The 22,714-nt window shown below is 39.0% G+C and overlaps 1 protein-coding gene across 6 annotated transcripts; it reads left to right on the top strand.

Annotated features, from left to right (window-relative positions):
• The first annotated feature begins 1,407 nt into the window (after positions 1-1,407).
• On the top strand, positions 1,408-21,648 carry LOC118376106 (bromodomain-containing protein 3-like). 6 transcript variants are annotated; one of them, XM_052478461.1, is made up of 12 exons: positions 1,408-1,637; positions 2,547-2,876; positions 3,523-3,660; positions 4,012-4,163; positions 4,255-4,441; positions 4,662-5,033; positions 5,298-5,426; positions 5,508-5,705; positions 6,115-6,183; positions 7,307-7,527; positions 9,084-9,373; positions 19,615-21,648. In XM_052478461.1, exons 2-12 carry the CDS (start codon positions 2,685-2,687, stop codon positions 19,731-19,733), a joined length of 2,067 nt encoding a protein of 688 aa, XP_052334421.1. In that variant the 5' UTR covers positions 1,408-1,637; positions 2,547-2,684; the 3' UTR covers positions 19,734-21,648. The 6 variants fall into 6 exon arrangements, with proteins under 6 accessions (XP_052334421.1, XP_052334420.1, XP_052334423.1 ...); XM_052478460.1 differs by having other exon boundaries at positions 1,408-1,629; XM_052478463.1 differs by having other exon boundaries at positions 1,408-1,629; positions 5,508-5,690.
• Positions 21,649-22,714: the final 1,066 nt, after the last annotated feature.

Raw genomic sequence — 22,714 nt, forward strand, 5'->3', positions numbered from 1 at the left:
ATCTCCACCCCCTGTACTGCCGTCTTTTCTTCATGCGAATAATGGGGATTTGGCCCTGGTCTCTGAGAAACAGTATATCCTTTGCTTCGGACTCATTAAAGAAAAAATCTTTGTCCAGTTTGAGGTGAGTATTCACTGTTCTGATATCCAGAAACTATTTTCGGTCATAAGAGACGGCAGCAGCAACATTATGTACAAATCAAGTGGGTTGACGTGCAGGTACTGCTAATAAGAAAATAAGGTGTGTTGGGCAAATACAACTAATAGTTCAGGGTTGCTGAAACTGCTAACAAAGGCCGGGCCTTTTTAATAATACCCCTAGTCTATGTTTTTTATTTGTTGCATTGGATGCGTCTCAATCCACCTCGTCCGGTGATGTCGCACATCTGCAGTGAAAATGTGACAGAGCTAGAGTACTTGTTTGTCAGACCATGAGACATCCTGAAAATCGGTCTTCTCACAAAATCATCTGTAGCATCCAAACTACGACCCATCTGTTGAAAGACGAGGCTCCCATGAACACAATGGTGTTCTCCATTTTGCTCTACGACCCCCACAAGCGTCTTGGGACTCATTTTATAGTTCTTGTTGGTATTAGATAGAACGCCCACTTGTGGGGAAAACAACCTGTGGTTCCCTAAGTTACCCCACTGGCTCAGAGCAAAAACATGACCCCATTCAAACAGTTTTCTTGTTGTCTGCTTGTTTTAATCAATTACAAAACTACATTTAAGAAAAGCATGTCTAAAGATTATTGCTCCAAAGTGTTCTCACTACTTCGAAAAATGTAATATTCTAGGGCTTCCCTCATGCCCCTTTTCATGACAGTGCAAGCAGCAACTTGGGTGAGTGCTAGCTACATAGCTACTGACAGAACATTAAGCTAGCCAAGACCAACAACACAAACAAATAGACTACACAGATACAAGTAGTGAGTGGAGTATACTAACAAGTTAAATGGATTATTTGTGATAAAATGTTTTCCACACAAAAACGTACTTGTAGCCTACTTGGCCACCGTGTCCCCAAATTTCTCACTCCCATGCCAAATAGCCTGAAGATGTTTGACCCGATTACACAGCAGCTTTGGCATGTTTTGTTATCCTGTATAAACAAAATAGACTTTTACAATGGTGGTCCATTGGAAAGATTGTTTGTTTTCCACAATCTGTGGGCGTGGTCGAGGGAATTACTTTTATTTTGTGATTATCGACTCAGGATAGCCTAAACACAAACATACAAATATAGACTCGGAGTGTTGCGTGACGATACAGCGTGACGCAACATGACAACGTAAACACGATTGGTCGACAGTCTTTGGTCAATGTCCAATGGGATTTCCATCTCCTCTTTTCTGCGATATCTCTGGCCTTTACCCCTCAAACGCTCCCTGTGCCAAAACATGGCTTGTGCTTAAGGAGCTGCATCCCGGGATATGTAGTCAGTCATTTAGCGACATACCTCCAATTCCAAATGCTTTACCCATCAAAACACAACAAGGACCATGATGCTGCTCGAAATTGCGCATGGGATATCAGACAGCCGATAACCCGTCTATTATGCTACTTCGCTGAAATAAAAAGGTACCAGAAAACTGCGAGCGAACAACCATTGGAGCCACTTGAGAAAGTAATAAAGTAAAATATGTACTTTTTCCTGATTTGTGTAATTTAAAGGATGGGATGCATATCGAAGTGTTTCTCAATACACTCAATCCATAGGTTGCTTTCTGAGTCAGCCTGCCCGCTCGGCGCCTTGATTGAAACAATGCATACAAAGCTTAGTTAGCGAGGATTTGTTAGGCTAGTAGTTAACCTTAGCTAACGCTACATTTGTCGTATGCAAAGTTGAAATGGAAACCTAGTTATCGTTTCATATTATTTTCAGCGCTTCTACAACGCACTGGTCAGCATTTTAGTTGTACTTCACATGAACTAGTGTGTAAGTTAGCTATTTGCATTGCGTGCACATTTAGCATTTTGCCTATTGAGAGGCTAGTTACTGTAGCAAACAGCTATAGCATCCCCCTGCCCGCCATCTTTTTAAAGGAATAGATGTGATGCACAACCATATGCACCCGGTCGCTAAATTGTAAATGGCTACTATTTTGTGAAATAAAGTGTGTACGCCCAGTCGAGTAACTAGCTAATCTGTCTACATTTAGCCATATGGATTTGTAATTGCTAAACGTGCCAGATTTTGGCGTAGTTTATTATCCTACAATGTGTACTTTTGTGAATGTTGATCTCTGCATCATTGCTGTTGCCCAGCGAAATGCTCACTTCTTTGCCTCTGTTAGAATTCCTAAGTGGTTTGTGTAGGCTATATTACTTTGGCTACATGTATGTGTACTCACATTTTAGATTCATTTGACTTTTAGTTTATTAGAATTTAGCCACCATAGCTCAGTCATTCTCATAAAATATTAGCCCAATTGACTCGAGATTTGACTACTGTCTGTGAGGATGGCATCTGAAGGTCTCATATTTTCTGAACAGCACTTTCAGAAAATTCTAATTCCAATATTTGACCATTTTGTTTGGCAGGGCACATACACCCAGGTGGTGATGGGATGTGTGTACTGCTGGAGGAATAATGAGCTGAAAGAGGAGCAAAGTATCTATTGAAAACACTAGACTCAGACGTTTTGTAGAACAGGGAAGAAGTGCTCTCCTGTTGCCAGTATGTCGGCTGTTCCTGCATCCGCCCCAGCACTTGTCAATCCCCCGCCACCAGAGTTCACCAACCCCAACAAGCCTGGCCGGAAAACAAACCAACTACAGTACATGCAGAACGTTGTGGTGAAGACTCTATGGAAGCATCAGTTTGCGTGGCCCTTTTACACACCTGTGGATGCCATCAAATTATGTCTTGCCGTAAGTCAATTCCACACTCAGTAGTTTTCTCTCTGTTATTGGTAGTCAGTATGGGGTACTAAAATCAGAGCCTTAATGCTAGAATCCTTAATTGAGACAATAACAAAGTGTGGACCCCCCCTCTGTTTTGGTAAAAAGCTGAGGAATGGACCTGGAGAAATGTAACCACTCTCAAATTCATAGACTGAGCTATGGATTCAAGGACTGACCATCCATAATATCAAATGCGTAGTTTTAACCATGTTTTGAGGCTACAATGTTTGTTTACGTTTAACAAACATTGGAGTGAAACAGGCTTATATATTGGGTTTTGATGGGGTATGACAGTTGAACTATGCTCATGAGACATTTCTAAGTTATATTCTCCAAGAATCAGTAGGTATATGTCATTAATGTCTAAGTCTAAAATGTATGTAGTAACAAATGATTCTACCTTTAACAATATTTGCCTCTGGGTAAAAGTAGGCTGTTGCATTTTAATATATACATTGTGTGGATGTGTGTACATTTTGGTGTTGTTCCTAAACTAACCCTAACCCCTCATTGTTGAACAATCATAATCTTAAAACGTTTTCTTTATTTCCTGGCTGTTTTGTTATTGCTCATTCATAGTGAATTCTACTTTCCTCTTGATGCTGTCATACAGGACTATCATAAAGTTATCAAGAGCCCAATGGACATGGGAACAATAAAGAAGAGGCTAGAGAATAACTACTACTGGAGTGCCAGCGAGTGTATGCAGGACTTCAATACAATGTTTACTAACTGTTATATCTACAACAAGGTGAATTCTCCTTTGCCATTCATAAAAATATATAGATGCGAAAAACAACAAGGTCTGCACTCAACAAGTAGTTCACAGAGCTTATTTCCTTTAGCAGTGTTTTCACTGGATCACATACAGATACAGTTTACACACAGTTTACACACACAATGTTTTTTCAGTGACATTGATGAAGACTTTTGGACTGTATTTTGACTCATTACGAGGAGGATGTATTTATACTTCCTCTAGTCAGTCTAGAGGTGCCCCGTAGGCATTTTTAATAGCTGTGATGATTATGATCAAGTGAACCATCTGACCTTGTTCACCTTAATCTTGACCCATAACTCATCCTTTCTTGTGTTCCCACAGCCTACAGATGACATTGTGCTGATGGCCCAAGCTCTAGAGAAGATATTCTTACAGAAAGTGGCCCAAATGCCTCAGGAGGAGGTGGAGCTGCTACCACCGGTGCCCAAAGTCAAAGCAGCCCGCAAACCAGGAGGGCCCGTTAGTGCAGGCAAGTCCAGCCTTTCACAGTTGATAGGGACTCATGCGCTGAGGAAATGTCTGTCATTTACACCTTTTTGCTTCCATCATCTTTCTTGCAGAGAGCCAAGCACAGGGTGAGTCGACGGATTCACCCCCATCTTCTTACCCCAGCTCCCCTCCACTTCTATCTCAGAATCCTGTCATAGCAGCCACGCCAATGCCAACCATTACATCTGTTACCCCTGTCCGAGCTGTGCCTACCGCTGCCTCCATGATGGCTGTGGTTCCAACGGCACAGCCAGTCATCAAAGTAAGTCCCAGAGAGACAGGCTGCTCTAGGGGGTCTTTTCATTTAGCTCTACAGTCTAACGGAGGATTCTTGTGGGGAGCGTATTTTACAGTTCTACTCGTCAAAATGTTGTCTTAGGATATAATCCATTAGAAATCTGAGAGAAATTCTAACATGCCATATATTGATGAAGAGAAGAGGCTACTGATATATTTGCATTTGGACATTGTCATTTCCACAGAAAAAGGGGGTCAAGCGGAAAGCAGACACAACAACTCCCACCACCTCAGCAATCTCGGCCAGTAGAAGTGACTCCCCTACCCAGCTCCTAGAATCCAAACAGGAGAATGTCTTGTCCAGGCGGGAGAGCACAGTGCGGTCCGTCAAGCCCCCCAAGAAGGACACAGAGGATGGAGAGGCGCCCCTGCTCAGTGGCAAGAAAGGCAAGCTCGGCGAGCAGCTGAAGCACTGCGAAGTCATCCTGAAGGAGATGCTGTCCAAGAAGTACACGGCCCACGCTTGGCCTTTCTACAAGCCTGTAGATGCTGAAGCGCTAGAACTGCATGACTACCATGAGATAATCAAACACCCCATGGACCTGAGCACTGTCAAAGTAGGTACCCTATTCACTCCCTCGACTCACTACTAACTCTTCTAAATTACCCTCCAAAGCCTGGCTGTCTACTTGGTGGAGGAAAATAATTTGACCAATGTTTTTATTTGGTGGTTAAGAATAGTTCACATGGAACTATCCCTCAACAACAGTCACTGCTAAGGGGAGGACAATTACATCTGTTTTGCTAATATATTTGTTTAGAGTTTTATAGAGATCTCTATCTCAATAATAAGGCTCTGACTGTTTGCTCTGTATTAACAGAAAAAAATGGACAGTCGAGATTACCAAGACGCCCAAAGCTTTGCGACAGACGTCCGGTTAATGTTTTCAAATTGCTACAAGTACAACCCCCCCGACCACGAGGTTGTTGCGATGGCCAGGAAGCTCCAGGTAGGATAAGATTAATCAGATATTCACACCACCTCATTGGAGAGTTGTCGGTTGAACTACCCCTTGTCTTGTGTTTCTCAGGATGTGTTTGAGATGCGATTTGCCAAGATGCCGGACGAGCCCATCGAAGCCACCCAGCTCTCCACCATGCCGGTGGTAAGCAAGAGTACAGAGAGCAGTGAGAGCAGCGGCAACACCTCCAGTTCGGAGAGCTCCGACTCAGAGGAGGAGCGGGCCACGCGGCTCGCCGAACTGCAGGAACAGGTGGGTTCGGAACAGGTGGGTTCTCACAACCAAGGACCAAGATCCAAAACCCATGGATGGATGAACAGGGAGATGCCCCCCCCCCCATGCCCCACTTCAGATTTAGACCGCTAACCCTTAAAAATCTAAGCCACTCCACGATGTTCAGAAATGATTTTCAGCCAGCCCTCCAGAGTAAAAGTGACATAGTTAACCCTCTGCCGCTACAAATGCTGAAATAAACTGTTAGAATAACTTGGTATTATGGCTTGCATGCTGAAACTGTAGAGCTCACATTTTTAGAGCAATGTTTTACATTTCATTCATACCAATGGTGATAGTTTTTAGCTCTAATGAAATAGTTTGTTGTGCTACTAGAATGTTAACATGATCTTTGGAGTTTTCTATCTTTGTCCCCTGATTTCCCCTTTGGCTTTCTTACCAGCAAATCACTGTGGAGCACCCCAATGGTAACAGGGCGGGGGGAAAAAACGGGTGTGCCAAACGTTTTCAGGTGATTTATCTCTTACTTCCCCGTCCCCACAAAACTTTTATTTTTGTATTGCACCTTGTTGAAAGAGCGGTAGAGGGTTACATGTGGGGATGAGAACTATTAAACAGGTTGTAAGTGTGCTAAAGGTATTTCCCTCAGTAGTCAGCTTGCTCTTTGACATGTAGCCCTAGATATTCCTTTTTAAGGCTTTTTGTGAGATGCAGGTAGTTACTTTTTCTCCCATTGTCACATTTTTTTAGTGGTTTAAAAATGGGAAATGTTAGTTTTCATGGTGGTCACAGTGTTTGCTGGTGATGTTAGTGTTTTTTTTATGATTCTGGCAATGATTTCAAATGTGTTGTTGTGTTGTAGGTTCTTATTTCTTCCAAGTTGAATAACTCCTAAAGAACAATGTCTTTGTGCTGAAGACAAGGAAGTGTCACTGAGAGCGTTCACAATTATATGTTATTCTTTTTCTGTTTTATATTACTTGTTTCTTCAAAAAGCAATCAGTCAATGCGTCACTTTGGGAGTCAGCATTTGCTTATTGTTTTAAAGTTTTCGGTAGACAGCCACAGTACAGGCTGGTGGCCTGGTGTGCTTCTCTGACAGCTTTTTTCCAGGGGCCAATGGGAAATTATTTAACGAGACTCGTTTTTTTCCTTGCCAGTATAGTACTGTTTTTATGAGATCAATGACTGTACACTATTTACACACACACTCTTGATTGTTTCCTGAGCTTTCATTTGAGAATATATGTAGAAATATGAGTAAGTGTATAGTTAATTAATGCACATACAATACATGAATACGGTAACTTGAGGATGATTTAAGATGCAGCAACCCTTTAAAAGTTAAGTCAATCAAGCAAACCCATGAATTGGCTAGAAAATGAGACCCATTCAAAGTCAATGGAAAATAAAACGTTCCTCCTAGGGCCAATATAACTGTCATAATTGTGACATAATGGTCCAAGACATTTTCTGCAACAGGTTACACATACCTACATCCCACAATAGCTAACCCTTGATGCCTGTATTTTTCCATCACTTCCAGTACCTTGTCCCAGTCTCTGCATCCGCTTTACCCTATATAAACTAACATCTGGGCTCATCGTGACTCTTTATTCTGCTTCTCTCCTCAGCTGAAGGCCGTTCATGAACAGCTGGCTGTTCTGTCGCAGGCCCCAGTAAGTAAACCAAAGAAAATGGAGAAAAAGCAAAAAGATAAGAAGAAAGACAAAGACAAAGCCAACAAGGGGAAGGCTGATGACGAGAAGAAGCCCAAGTCAACACAGCAAACCAAGCCAGCTAATCAGAAGAAGGCTCCAGCCCGGAAACCAAACCGCACGGGGGCGGCTACCAGGTACTACTGCCCAGTCTTATCATACAGTGCCTTGAGAAAGTATTCACACCCCTTGACTTTTTCCAAATGTTGTTGTGTTACAGCTTGAATTTAAACTTTTGTGTCACTGGCGTACACACACTACTGGAATTATGTTTTTAGAAATTAAAAATGAAAAGCTGAAATGTCTTGAGTCAATAATTATTTAAACCCTTTGTTATGGCAAGCCTAAATAAGTTCAGGAGTAAAAATGTACTCTGTGTGCAATAGTGTTTAACATGATTTTTAAATGACTACCTCATCTCTGTACCCCACACATACAATTATCTGTAAGCTTCCTCAGTCGAGGAGTGAATTTCATACACAGATTTAATCACAAAGGCCAATGCTTCGCAAATGGTAGATGTGTAAAAAGCAGAAATGAAATATCCCTCTGAGCATGGTGAAGTTAATTACACTTTTGATGGTGAATCAATACACCCAGTCACTACAAAGATACATGCGTCCTTCCTAACTCAGTTACCAGAGAGGAAGGAAGCCGCTCAGGGATTTCACCATGAGGCCAATGGTGACTTGAAGTCAGTTATGGAGTTTAATGACTGTGATAGGAGAAAACTGAGGATGGATCAACAACATTGTAGTTACTCCACAATAATAACCTAAAATGACAAAGTGAAAAGAAGGAAGCCTGTACAGACTAAAAAATATTCCAAAACATGCATCAGATTTGCAAAAAGGCACTAAAGTAAAACTGCAAAAAAATTGGCAAAGAAATTTACTTGGTCTTGAATACAAACTGTTATGTTGGGGGCCAATCCAATACATCACTGAGTACCACTGTTCATGTTTTCAAGCATGTGGCTGCACCATGTTATGGGTATGATCGTCATCAGCAAGGACTAGGGAGTTTTTTGAGGGGATAAAAATAAGCGGAATAGAGCTAAGCACAGGCAAAATCCTAGAGGATAACCTGGTTCAGTCTGCTTTCCAACAGACACTGGGAGACATTCACCTTTCAGCTGGACAATAACCTAAAACACAAGGCCAAATATACACTGGAGTTGCTTACCAAGACGACAATGAATGTTCCTGAGTGGCCTAGTTAGTTTTGACTTAAATTATTCTAACATGTATCGACTCGGGTGTGAATACTTATGTAAATTAGACTTTTTCATTTTCAATACATTTGCTACAAATTCTAAAAACATAGTTTCATGCCATCTTTATGCTCCGTTGTGTGTAAAAAAAATATCTAATACATTTTGAATTCAGGCTGTAACACAACAAAATGTGGAATAAGTTAAGGGATATGAATACTATCTGAAGGCACTGTATCCGTTTCAGAATTTGTCACAATTAATTTGCTCATTTACTGCAGGGAACTTGAACTTTTGGATGAATCATCATTATCCATGCCACTTGTTGTAACAGTGTTAAGCTCTGCTGTGTTACACTTTCCCCTTGTAGTCTGATCCAGATGTAAATCATCTGTACTTTAAACTTCTCTCAGTGCTAATTTGATCCTGACAGAGGCAAAACCCGTAGGCCTATCAAAGATCTGACCAAAACATTTTCAGGCAAACAAAGAAAGGGACCAAGGTGGCGGTGGCGAACAACGAGTCTGAAGAGGAGCCGTCCCTTCCCATGTCATACGACGAGAAGCGCCAGCTTAGCCTGGACATCAACCGTCTTCCGGGTGAGAAGTTGGGTAGGGTGGTCCACATCATCCAGGCCCGGGAGCCTTCCCTGCGTGACTCCAATCCGGACGAGATAGAGATAGACTTTGAGACACTCAAGCCCTCTACCCTTCGTGAGCTCGAACGATACGTCAAGTCCTGTTTGCAAAAAAAGCAGCGGAAACTTTTACGTAAGTTGTGAGCTATTACTCTTGTTGTTTTTACAGATACCCTTCTCCAGTCGCTAATGGTTACCTGGTTCTTCAGGGGTAAACCTCTTTTCTCTGCCTGTTTACTAAATACACCCTTGCGTTTGTTCCCCCACTTTTTAGCACGGATGTTACTCACCCTTTGCACATTTGCTTTTTGGTATTTTATTAGGATCCCCATTAGCTGTTGTGAAACCATCAGCTATTCTTCCTGGGGTCCACATGAAACATGACATATTACAGAACATAAATAGACAAGTAAAGCACAGAACAGAACTACATGAATTTAGAAACGGCACACACAGCCTACATTTCAATACATATACAAAAAATATCTAGGTGAAATAGGGAAGAGGCGTTGTGCCGTAAGGTAGTGGTGAAACAGGTCAAGTGCTTGTTCACCCGCCCGCAATTGCAAATAACCCATCCGCAACTGCTCAACTATATGCGATAAAGTGAAACTCTGAGGCCTGCACCCAACCTAACCCATAAATATAGAAAATGCGCTGTAGGCTACGGTCAGACTGCAGAACGATTTTTGGAGTGTGTATGCAGGATTTTGTTTTGCCTGATTTAGATATGTTTCTGCTTATAATATCCAACATTTTGTTAGGCTATTTGTTAGTCAACTTGTCTATAATTAGATGTATGTAGCTTCTCTTTTGTCATGTGTTTCCCTAAAATACTAAATATACCCTTGCTCAACAGAATAATGTAATAGCTTGATAGAATGAATGCTTCAATCTAGGTGACATCGATAAACTTTTCTCTGTCGTCTTTCGCAATGCTAAGACCTTTCGGGACTGGGGAGAAAATAAACTGCAATACAGTAAAAAAAACTAACGTAAGACTTTCTGTGAAAAATGTCCAAATGACATCAGTTTGATCAGTTGTAAGGAAAAAGAATACTGTGAAAACGACCCAACTTTTTTCAGTTCGGCTTCGATGCATATTTTATGTGGTTGAAATTACCCAATCGTCGTACTTGATTAAATTAAAGATAACTAATAGAAAATGACTCAAGTAAAAGTTGAGTCACCAAGTGAAATTCTTGTCTAAAAGTATTTGATTTAAAATATACTTAAGTATCAAAAGTAAACATATAAATAATTGTAAAAATCCTTATTAAGCAAACCAGACAGCACTGTTTTCTTGTTTTAAAAAAAAAATGTATTTACAGATAGCCAGGGAAACACTCCAACACTCAGACATCATTTACAAACAAAGCATGTGTGCTATGAGTCAGCCAGATCAGGGGCAATAGGGTTGACCAGGGATGTTCTCTTAATAAGTGTGCGAATTGGACCATATCCCTGTCATGCTAAGCATTCAAAATGTAAAATGGGTGTCAGGGAAAATGTATGGAGTAAAAAGTACATTATTTTCTTTAGGAATATATTGAAGTAAAGGTTGTCAAAATTATAAATGGTGAAGTTCTGATACTTTAAAGTATTTTTACTTTAGTACTTTACATCACTCGTTGATGTACTATCACCTTTTATGATGCTTTCATGATGAAGACAGCACCTCTAAAGATTGTATATAACTGAGCATTGCATTCTCTCAAGATTCAGAAAGAAATCATATTTCTCTACTCCTGTTCCCAAGTCCAAATTTTGCGTACATTTGGTGTATAATTTTACTGCAAGGAATGCTTAGTTCTGCAGGAGTTATTATTAAGGCTAATGCCCTATTCGCTTTGGGACTAGTTGGTTATGTATTTATTATCACAGAATGTCTGTTAATCCAGAGGACGATTCGGACAGGATATGTTTTTTCCAAACTGCCCCCTGTAATTTATTTTTTATATATACACACTACTGTTCAAAAGTTTGGGGTCACTTAGTAATTTCCTTGTCTTTGAAAGAAAAGCAACAAACAAAAGTACATTAAAATAACATGAAATTGATCAGAAATACAGTGTAGGCATTGTTAATGTTGTAAATCACTATTGTAGCTGGAAACGGCGTATTTTCTTTATGGACTATCTACATAGAGGCCCATTATCAGCAACTGTCACTCCTGTGTTCTAATGGCACGTTGTGTTAGCTAATCCAAGTTTATCATTTTAAAAGGCTAATTGATCATTAGAAAACCCTTTTGCAATTACATTTGCACAGCTGAAAACTGTTGTTCTGATTTAGGAAGCAATAAAACTTTAAACTTGTTGTGTATCTGGAGCACCAGGATTTGTGAGTTAGATTTCAAGGCTCAAAAAGGCGAGAAACAAAGACCTTTTTTCTGAAACTCGTCAGTCTAATCTTGTTCTGAAAAATGAAGGCGTGAAATTGCCAAGAAGCTGAAGATCTGGTACACGCTGTTTACTACTCCTTCACAGAAAAGCGCAAACTGGCTCTAACCAGAATAGAAAGAGTGGGAGGCCCCGGTGCACAACTGAGCAAGAGGACAAGTACATTTGTGTCAAGTTTGAGAAACAGACGCCTCACAAGTCCTCAACTGGCAGCTTTATTATATAGTACCCGCAAAACACCAGTCTCAACGTCAACAGTGTAGAGGCGATGCTTGAAGCACAGCGCTGTTTATGACTTCAAGCCAATCAACTCCCGAGATTAGGCTGGCAATACTGTAGTGCCTATGAGAACATCCAATAGTCAAAGGTATATGAAATACAAATGGTATAAAGAGAAATAGTCCTATAATAACTACAACCTAAAACTTCTTAACTGGGAATATTGAAGACTCATGTTGAAAGGAACCATCAGCTTCCATATGTTCTCATGTTCTGAGCAAGGAACTTAAACATTAGCTGTTTTTTTTTTATGTATTATATTAATTTAAAATAAGTGTTCATTCAGTATTGTTGTAATTGTCATTATTACAAATATATAAAAATTGTCCGATTAATTGGTATCGGCGTTGAAAAATCATAATCGGTCGACCTCGTGTGTGTGTGTGTGTGTGTGTGTGTGTGTGTGTGTGTGTGTGTGTGTGTGTGTGTGTGTGTGTACACAGTTGAAGTCAGAAGCTTACATACACCTCAGCCAAATACATTAAAACTTAGTTTTTCACAATTCCTGACATTTAATCCTAGTAAAATTATTTAAAAAAATGTGAAATGTCAGAATAATTGTGGAGAGAATGATTTATTAAAGCTTTTATTTCTTTCATCACATTCCCAGTAGGTCGGAAGTTTACATACACTCAAATAGTATTTGGTAGCATTGCCTTGAAATTGTTTAACTTGCAAAAGACCTGCAAAAGTTGGGTGATTTTTGGTCCATTCCTCCTGACAGAGCTGGTGTAACTGAGTCAGGTTTGTAGGCCTCCTTGCTCACACACTCTTTTTCAGTTCTGCCCACAAATTTTCTATAGGATTGAGATCAGGGCTTTGTGATGGCCACTCCAATACCCTGACTTTGTTGTCCTTAAGCCATTTTGCCACAACTTTGGAAGTATGCTTGGGGTCATTGTCCATTTGGTAGACCCATTTGCACCAAGCTTTAACTTCCTCACTGATGTCTTGAGATGTTGCTTCAATATAATCCACATAATTTTCCTTCCTTATGATGCCATCTATTTTGTGAAGTGCACCAGTCCCTCCTGCAGCAAAGCACCCCCACAACATGATGCTGCCACCCCCGTGCTCCACGGTTGGGATGGTGTTCTTCGGCTTGCAAACCTCCCTCTTTTTCCTCCAAACATAATGATGGTCATTATGGCCAAACAGTTCTATTTTTGTTTCATCAGACCAGAGGACATTTCTACAAAAAGTACGATCTTTGTCCCCGTGTGCAGTTGCAAACCGTAGTCTGGCTTTTTTATGGCGGTTTTGGAGCAGTGGCTTCTTCCTTGCTGAGCGGCATTTCAGGTTATGTCGATATAGGACTCGTTTTACTGTGGATATATATATACTTTTGTACCTGTTTCCTCAAGCATCTTCACAAGGTCCTTTGCTGTTGTTCTGGGATTGATTTCCACTTTTCCACACCAAAGTACGTTCAACTTAGGAGACGGAACTCATCTCGTTCCTGAGCGGTATGACGTCTGCGTGGTCCCATGGTGTTTATTTGAGGTCAACCGATTATGATTTTTCAACGCCGATACCGATTATTGGAGGACCCCAAAAAAAGCCGATACCGATTAATCAGACAATCTTTTTTACATGTATTTATTTATTTGTAATAATTCCAATTTCAACAATACTGAATGAACACTTTTATTTTTACTCAATATAATACATCAATAAAATAAAATTTGCCCCAAAGGAAACATGTTCAATTTGGTTTAAATAATGCTAAAACAAAGTGTTGGGAGAAGAAAGTAAATGTGCAATATGTGCCATGTAAAAAAACATTAACATTTAACATTTAAGTTCCTCGCTCAGAACATGAGAACATATGAAAGAAAGCTGGTGGTTCCTGTTAAAAGGACTTTATATAATATTCCCAGGTAATAAGCTTTAGGTTGTAGTTATTATAGGAGTTATAGGATTATCGAAATGATAGGACTAATGGACTATTTTTCTCTATACCATTTGTATTTCATATATCTTTGACTATTGGATGTTCTTATAGGCACTTTAGTATTGCCAGTGTAACAGTATAGCTTCTGTCCCTCTCCTCGCCCCTACCTGGGCTCGAACCAGGAACACATCGACAACAGCCACCCTCGAAGCATCATTACCCATCGCTCCACAAAATCCGCGGCCCTTGCAGAGCAAGGGGAACAACTACTTCAAGGTCTCAGAGCGAGTTACGTCACCGATTGAAACGCTATTAGCGCGCACCCCGCTAACTAGCTAGCCATTTCACATCGGTTACACACTCCTAATCTCGGGAGTTGATAGGCTTGAAGTCATAAACAGCTCAATGCTTGAAGCACAAGGAAGAGCTGCTGGCAAACACACTAAAGTGCTGTTTGAATGAATGCTTACGAGCCTGCTGCTGCCTACCACCGCTCAGTCAGACTGCTCTATCAAATATCAAATCATAGACTTAATTATAACATAATAACACACAGAAATACAAGCCTTATGTCATTAATATGGTCGAATCTGGAAACTATCATTTCAAAAAGAAAATGTTTCTTCTTTCGGTGAAATACAGAACCGTTCCATATTTTATCTAACGGGTGGCATCCCAAAGTCTAAATATTGCTGTTACATTGTACAACCTTCAATGTTATGTCATAATTATGTACAATTCAGGCAAATTAATTACGGTCTTTGTTAGGAATAAATGGTCTTCACACAGTTTGCAACGAGCCAGGCGGCCCAAACTGGTGCATATACACGGAAAGCAAGAAAAGTTACACAATTTCCCTAGTTAATTAAAAGAAAGTCATGTTAGCAGGCAATATCAACTAAATATGCAGGTTTAAAAAATATATGCCTGAGTTCATTTTAAGAAAGGCGTTGATGTTTATGGTTAGGTACACATTGGTGCAACGACAGTGCTTTTTACGCGAATGCGCTTGTTAAATAACCGTTTGGCGAAGTAGGCAATGATTCAATGAGAAATTAACTGGCACCGCATCGATTATATGCAACGCAGGACAAGCTAGGTAAACTAGTAATATCATCAACCATGTGTGGTTAACTAGTGATCATGTTAATTAAGATTGATTATTTTTTATAAGATACGTTTAATGCTAGCTAGCACCTTACCTTGGCTCCTTGCTGCATAACAGGTAGTCAGCCTGCCACGCAGTCTCCTCGTGGAGTGCAATGTAATCGGCCATGATCGGTGTCCAAAAATGCTGATTACCGATTGTTATGAAAACTTGAAATCGGCCCTAATTAATCGGCCATTCCGATTAATAGGTCGACCTCTAGTGTTTATACTTGCGTACTGTTGTTTGTACAAATGAATGTGGTACCTTCTGGCATTTGGAAATTGCTCCCAAGGATGAACCAAACTTGTGATCTACTATTTTTGCTGATTTCTTTTGATTTTCCCATGATGTCAAGCAAAGAGGCATTGAGTTTGAAGGTAGGGCTTGAAATACATTCACAGGTACACCTCCAATTGACTCAAATGATGTCAATTAGCCTATCAGAAGCTTCTAAAGCTGTTTAACCTGTTGCGACGAGCCATCCCGGATCCGGGATCGTGAATACAGCCTCAAGCTCATTACCATAACGCAACGTTAACTATTCATGAAAATCGCAAATGAAATGAAATCAATATGCTAGCTCTCAAGCTTAGATTTTTGATAACACTGTCATCTCAGATTTTCAAAATATGCTTCTCAACAATTGCAAAACAAGCATTTGTGTAACACTATTGATAGCTAGCGTAGCATTTAGCGTTAGCATTCAGCAGGCAACATTTTCACAAAAACCAGAAAAACATTCAAATAAAATCATTTACCTTTGAAGAACAGATGTTTTCAATGAGGAGACTCAGTTAGATAGCAAATGTTCAGTTTTTACAAAAATATTATTTGTTTAGGACAAATCGCTCCGTTTTCTGCGTCACGTTTAGCTACGAAAGAAACCTGTATCCAGGATTGTGTAAATCTATCCGCAAGCTCATTAGCATAACGCAATGTTAACATTCATGAAAATCGCAAATGAAATGAAATAAATCTATCTGCTCTCAAGCTTAGCCTTTTGTTAACAACACTGTCATCTCAGGTTTTCAAAAATATGCTTCTCAACCATTGCAAAACAAGCATTTGTGTAACACTATTGATAGCCTAGCATAGTATTATGCCTGACATTCAGCAGGCAACATTTTCACAAAAACCAGAAAAACATTCAAATAAAATCATTTACCTTTGAAGAACTTCAGATGTTTTCAATGAGGAGACTCTCAGTTAGCCTCTTCGAGATAGGGGGCGCTCTTTTAATTTTTGGATAAAAAACGTTCCCGTTTTAAACAAGATATTTTGTCACGAAAAGATGCTCGACTATGCATGGAATTGACAGCCTTGGAAAGACAAAACTCTGACGTTTCCAAAACTGCAAAGATATTATATTATCTGTGAGTGCCCCAGAACTAATGCTACAGGCGAAACCAAGATGAAGTTTCATACAGGAAATGCCCCAGATTCTGAAGGCGCTGTGTTCCAATGTCTCCTTATATGGCTGTGAATGCGCCAGGAATGAGCCTGCGCTTTCTGTCGTTTCCCGCCATTGTCTGCAGCATTGTGACGTGTTTGTAGGCATATCATTGGAAGATTGACCATAAGAGACTACATTTACCTGGTGTCCCGCCCGGTGTCCTGTGTCGAAATTATTGCGTAATCTGTAGGTCCATGCGCGTTCCATTTCTTCAGAAGAGAAAGTAAACTGCCACGATGGATTTTATCGTCGATAGATATGTGAAAAACACCTTTAGGATTGATTCTAAACATCGGTTTGCCATGTTTCTGTCGATATTATGGAGTTAATTTGGAAAAAAGTTTGCGTTTTAATGACTTATTTTTTTTCCTTACCCAAACGTGATGAACAAAACGGAGCGATTAGTCGACACAAATAATATTTTTTGTAAAAACGGAACATTTGCTATCTAACAGAGTCTCCTCATTGAAAACATCTGAAGTTCTTCAAAGGTAAATGATTTTATTTGAATTCTTTTCTGTTTTTTGTGGAAAATGTTGCATGCTGAAATAGAGGCATAATCCTATGCTAGGCTAATACTAATACTAATACTGTTACACAAATGCTTGTTTAGCTATGGTTCAAAAGCATATTTTGAAAATCTGAGATGACAGTGGTGTTAACAAAAGGCTAAGCTTGAGAGCAAATAGATTAATTTCATTTAATTTGCGATTTTCATGAATAGTTAACATTGTGTTATGCTAATGAGCTTGCGGATAGATTTACACAATCCTGGATACAGGTTTTTTTTCGTAGCTAAACGTGATGCAGAAAACGGAGCGATTTGTCCTAAACAAATAATCTTTCAGGAAAAACTGAACATTTGCTATCTGAGAGTCTCCTCATTGAAAACATCCGAAGTTCTTCAAAGGTAAATTATTTTATTTGAATGCTTTTCTGGTTTTTGTGGAAAATGTTGCATGGTGAAAGAGAGGCATAATACTATGCTAGGCTATCAATACTGTTACACAAATGCTTGTTTAGCTATGGTTCAAAAGCATATTTTGAAAATCTGAGATGACAGTGTTGTTAACAAAAGGCTAAGCTTGAGAGCAAATAGATTAATTTCATTTCATTTGCGATTTTCATGAATAGTTAACGTTGTGTTATGCTAATGAGCTTGCGGATAGATTTACACAATCCTGGATACAGGTTTTTTTTCGTAGCTAAACGTGACGCAGAAAACGGAGCGATTTGTCCTAAACAAATAATCTTTCAGGAAAAACTGAACATTTGCTATCTGAGAGTCTCCTCATTGAAAACATCCGAAGTTCTTCAAAGGTAAATTATTTTATTTGAATGCTTTTCTGGTTTTCGTGAAAATGTTGCCTGCTGAATGCTAATGCTAAGCTAAATGCTACGTTAGCTATCAATACTGTTACACAAATGCTTGTTTTGCAATGGTTGAGAAGCATATTTTGAAAATCTGAGATGACAGTGTTGTTAACAAAAGGCTAAGCTTGAGAGCAAATAGATTAATTTCATTTGCGATTTTCATGAATAGTTAACGTTGCGTTATGGTAATGAGCTTGAGGCTGTAGTCACGATACCGGATCCGGGATGGCTCGACGCAAGAAGTTAGATTGCAAATGTTCAGTTTTTACAAAAAGATTATTTGTGTTGACAAACCGCTCCGTTTTCTCCATCACGTTTGGGTATGAAAAAAAAACGAAAATTAAGTCATTAAAACGCGAACTTTGTTCAAAATTAACTCCATAATATTGACAGAAACATGGCAAACCGATGTTTAGAATCAATCCTCAAGGTGTTTTTCACATATCTATCGACGATAAATCCATCGTGGCAGTTGACTTTCTCTTCTGAAGAAATGGAACGCACATGGACCTAGAGATTACGCAATAATTTCGACACAGGACACCGGGCGGACCCCTGGTAAATGTAGTCTCTTATGGTCAATCTTCCAATGATATGCCTACAAATACGTCACAATGCTGCAGACATCTTGGACGAACGGCAGAGAGCATAAGCTCGTTTACGGCACATTCACAGCCATATAAGGAGACGATAGAAAAGCAGAGCTTCAAAAATTCTGCTCATTTCCTGTTTGAGTTTCCTCTTGGTTTCGCCTGTAGCATGAGTTCCGTGGCACTCACAGATAATATCTTTGCAGTTTTGAAAACGTCAGTGTTTTCTTTCCAAAGCTGCCAATTATATGCGTAGTCGAGCATCTTTTCGTGACAAAATATTGCGCTTAAAACGGGCACGTTTTTTTTATCCAATAATGACATAGCGCCCCCATAGGTTGAAGAGGTTAACCCACCGTTCCTAGGCCGTCATTGAAAATACGAATGTGTTCTTAACTGACTTGCCTAGTTAAATAAAGGTATAAAAAAAATATGCAAAATCCGCGCCCAAAAATACAGATTTCTGATTGTTATGAACACTTGAAATCGGCCCTAATTAATTGGCCATTCCGATTAATCGGTAGACCTCTAGAATGTATATGTATGTATATGTGTGTGTTGATATGTATATTTGTATATTTGGATTTGTATACGTGTATATTTATTAAACCGTTCAAAAGTTTGGGGTCACTTACAAATGTCCTTGGGCTTTGAACGAAAAGCACATTTCTTGTCCATTAAAATAACATAAAATTGATCAGAAATACAGTGTAGACATTGTTAATGTTGTAAATTACTATTGCAGCTGGAAATATATCTGCATAGGCCTACAGAGGCCCATTGTCAGCAACAATCACTCCTGTGTTCCAATGTCACGTTGTGTTAGCTAATCCAAGTTCATAATTTTAAAAGGCTAATAGATAATTACAATTACGTTAGCACAGCTGAAAACTGTTGTACTGATTAAAGAAGCAATAAAACTGTCCTTTAGAGTTGTTGAATATCTGGAGCATCAGAATTTGTGGGTTCGATTACAGGTTAAAAATGGCCAGAAACAAAGACCTTTCTTCTGAAACTCGTCAGTCTTTTCTTGTCCTGCGAAATGAAGGCTATTCCATGTGAGAAATTGCCAAGAAACTGAAGATCGCGTACACCGCTGTGTACTACTCCCTTCTCCAATTGATGCTCTCTGTGAAAAGGATGTTTATCTGTTTTCTGTAGTTGATATGTCTGGATTTGACTGTATGCCTCAGTATTAACTTTCCCCTTACCTCCTTCCTTCTCCTGTGCAGAGAAGGCAGGCTCGGCGCCAGCAGGGGGCGCCTCTCGAATGAGTGGCAGCAGCAGCTCTTCTGACTCTGGCAGCAGCAGCTCCAGTGGTTCCAGCTCAGAAAGCAGTGACTCCGATTGATCAGAGAAAGACCCACATACAGTCCAGTCCCTCTCTTACCGTAGTTAATTTACCCCCCTTTCTAGCTAGTAGTCTACTCTCTTTTTTTTCTTCCCCTGGATGACTTTTATAAGATAATGAAAAGACTTTCGATGACGAGGATATTGATAATGTTTTGTATTTAGAAATGCCTTTAAAGAAAAACATAGGAAACGTGTAAGAAGATATAGCTGACTGAACATGGTCAGGATTTGTTTTTGCTGGCCCTTAAAGGGAAATGCCTGGTATCACCAGAACAACATGCGTTTAGTTAATATTATAATTTTTTAAAGACTATGTTACATAAGTAGTAAACCGTTAAGAAACACTGAGATTGATTTTGGTTTGGACAAAATTGTCTCAAGGAACAAATATGGTCTTTCTCTTCCTGGGATGGCTGTTGCCTCTAGTTTGACCTTTGCCACCACACATTATTCCATTTTTTTTATTTCGGTTTTATGGATACAGCTATATTTAAGAAATTAAGATAATTATTTTTATGGTCATACATACAATTTTTGTTGACAATGTAAAACAAATGGTTTTAACGATCATCTATAGAAGAGAATTGATAACTGTTTATTTTTGTTCTCAATCTTCCATTCTCCATTCAGTGTTTGTAAATCTGTTGTCTCAAGGGTCTGTTCAATGTAGTTGACGGTTAACACTAGACTGCGATTGAGTGATACATTGACTTAATCATGGCCCTACTTGTATTTACTGAGTGTTTTATCTACACATTTATGGAAAGTAAAGTTGCTGTTTGATACATTTTCTGATTGTCTTAAAGATTATTTTTGAGTCTCATGCTTTGATATTCTGTCCACAGTATGTGGTGGCATATACAAATTCACTTTTGCCGCCAGTGTTAAATGCTCCCCTACTAAGATGTAACACACATCACACACTATTGTGGTTTGTTTCCCAGCCTGTTTGTATATTTGGCATGTGCCATATCTGACAACTTTCATTATTGAATGTTATAACTTTTTCCTTTGTCTGTGTTTGAGCTAGTCTTTCATTTGAACATTATGGTTGTATTCCATATGTAGGTGAATTAACACTCACAGTATAGCCTGTTTCTTTTAAGAGTGGAGAGCAATGGGCTCTCTGTCTCCTCTGTGTAAACAACTAATCGCCACGTACACAAAAAAAAACGTACACAAGACAGAAAATTAGAATCTAAAAGTAAATAATCGTATTGTTATTTTGTTCATATTTGAGCATTACAAAGACCTCTGTAAACAGAACTAGGTAGATGTGTCATAATGCACAACCTAGTCTTCCTTCCAAATTCAGAATCATGAATTCAAACTCCTTGTTTACCTTTTACAATACACCTGTTGTGACTGGATTTTTACAATTATGTATCTGTAATTTCTGAGATGGTAAGTGTATTTTCTATCAATTTTAGATCATTTACAACTGCAGTTCACGAAGCTGAGATCATTTTGTTAGTTGTTAGTAGTGGTGATGTTTTAAACTTGAACTGCTAAATCCCCATTAACCTCATTATACAGATTGACAACCTCTTACATAAAAAAAGCTGTTTTGCCTGAGGGATGTCATACGAATTGTTTTCACCATATTCACTTATTTGTTCATTTTAGTTCTTGGTCAACATATAATAGATAATTTTTATATTTTAATAAAATAATTTTATGTATTTGCATGCACTCCTGCTGTAACTTTCTGAAATATTTTTTAGCACTGTATTGTAACTTCTGTAGACATCAATCTTTGAGAACTAAAGATTTGTGTTGTAGTTTTAGGGTTTAAGGGTGAAATTACATAGGGATGCTGGGCAAACAAAAAGTTAATATTTGATGTAATTATTTACATGGGATACCATATTTTCTGAGTTCCTTTGTTTTCATAAATAAACCACATAAACATACACGATTTTGAGCTCCTTTGTATCCCATCCACATCACAGCTGTTTAGGCCAATAACTGGCATAGCTATGTAAAAGGTTTGTGGTAAGTCAGAACTTATAGTAGTAGACAGACATTTAATTGAAAGAGCACACTTCTATTCCACATGACAGTACACATAATCAACCTCTACTTGCTGTTGGAACAGTTTGTTTATTTTTTTAATTGTTATAGTTTGTTAGTTTACTTACGATAATACTGCATTGAAATGCAAAAAAATCTAGAAATTATACAAATGCCTGAGCTTATACTGCCATGCCCCAATACATACACAGGTAGCCTCTTAGAATCAGAGATTGAAATACTTGCACATTCATCTCTAACATAACGTAGGCTCAGCATTCCTGAACAGTCTCATTACAAGTCAGAATGTTGAACAAACTTAATTTCAACTTACTTCACCTGTTGTCTGCTAATTTTTGTCTTTATGTCGGCGGTAATCTAATACAAAATCACACTTTATTTGGATGCTACAGAAAGTGTCATACTGTTGATAAGCAACTACTTGCCAATGTTACAGTTAGGGTTAGGTTTAGAATAAGGGTATGGGTTAAGGTAAGTGATGAGCGATTAACCAACATTTCTGTTATTTTTCCAGATTTAAAGCAACTAATTGTTTTGTTTTAGTTTGTTTTCTCTGTGCTCTATGTGCACATTGCACAGTTTCTCTAGTGATAAATCAGATCCAGCCTGAACTGTGTAATGATAGTAGGGAGTTATAGTGCAGAAAACATGGTAATTACCTACAATGAACATAATCCATTGCACCCACTTGTCCGGTCTGTGTTTCTTTTATGCCTGCTATGGAAGAGAGAAGAAAATAAACGTCCTCTCACTGTTAACTGCATTGATTTTCAACAAACTTAACGTGTAAATATTTGTATGAACATAAGATTCAACTGAGACATAAACTGAACAAGTTCCACAGACATGTGACTAACAGAAATGGAATAATGTGTCCCTGAACAAAGTGGGGGTCAAAATAAAAAGTAAGTCAGTATCTGGTGTGGCCACCAGCTGCATTAAGTA

This window comes from Oncorhynchus keta, chromosome 25 (genome assembly GCF_023373465.1).
Source record: "Oncorhynchus keta strain PuntledgeMale-10-30-2019 chromosome 25, Oket_V2, whole genome shotgun sequence".
Classification (NCBI taxonomy): domain Eukaryota; kingdom Metazoa; phylum Chordata; class Actinopteri; order Salmoniformes; family Salmonidae; genus Oncorhynchus; species Oncorhynchus keta.

Coding starts and splice junctions, on each gene's coding strand:
- LOC118376106 (XM_052478461.1), top strand. CDS start 2,685: ATGTCGGCTGTTCCTGCATCCGCCCCAGCACTTGTCAATCCCCCGCCA. Junction 4,442..4,661: donor CGGCACAGCCAGTCATCAAA/GTAAGTCCCAGA, acceptor TCATTTCCACAG/AAAAAGGGGGTCAAGCGGAA. Junction 5,427..5,507: donor CGATGGCCAGGAAGCTCCAG/GTAGGATAAGAT, acceptor TGTGTTTCTCAG/GATGTGTTTGAGATGCGATT.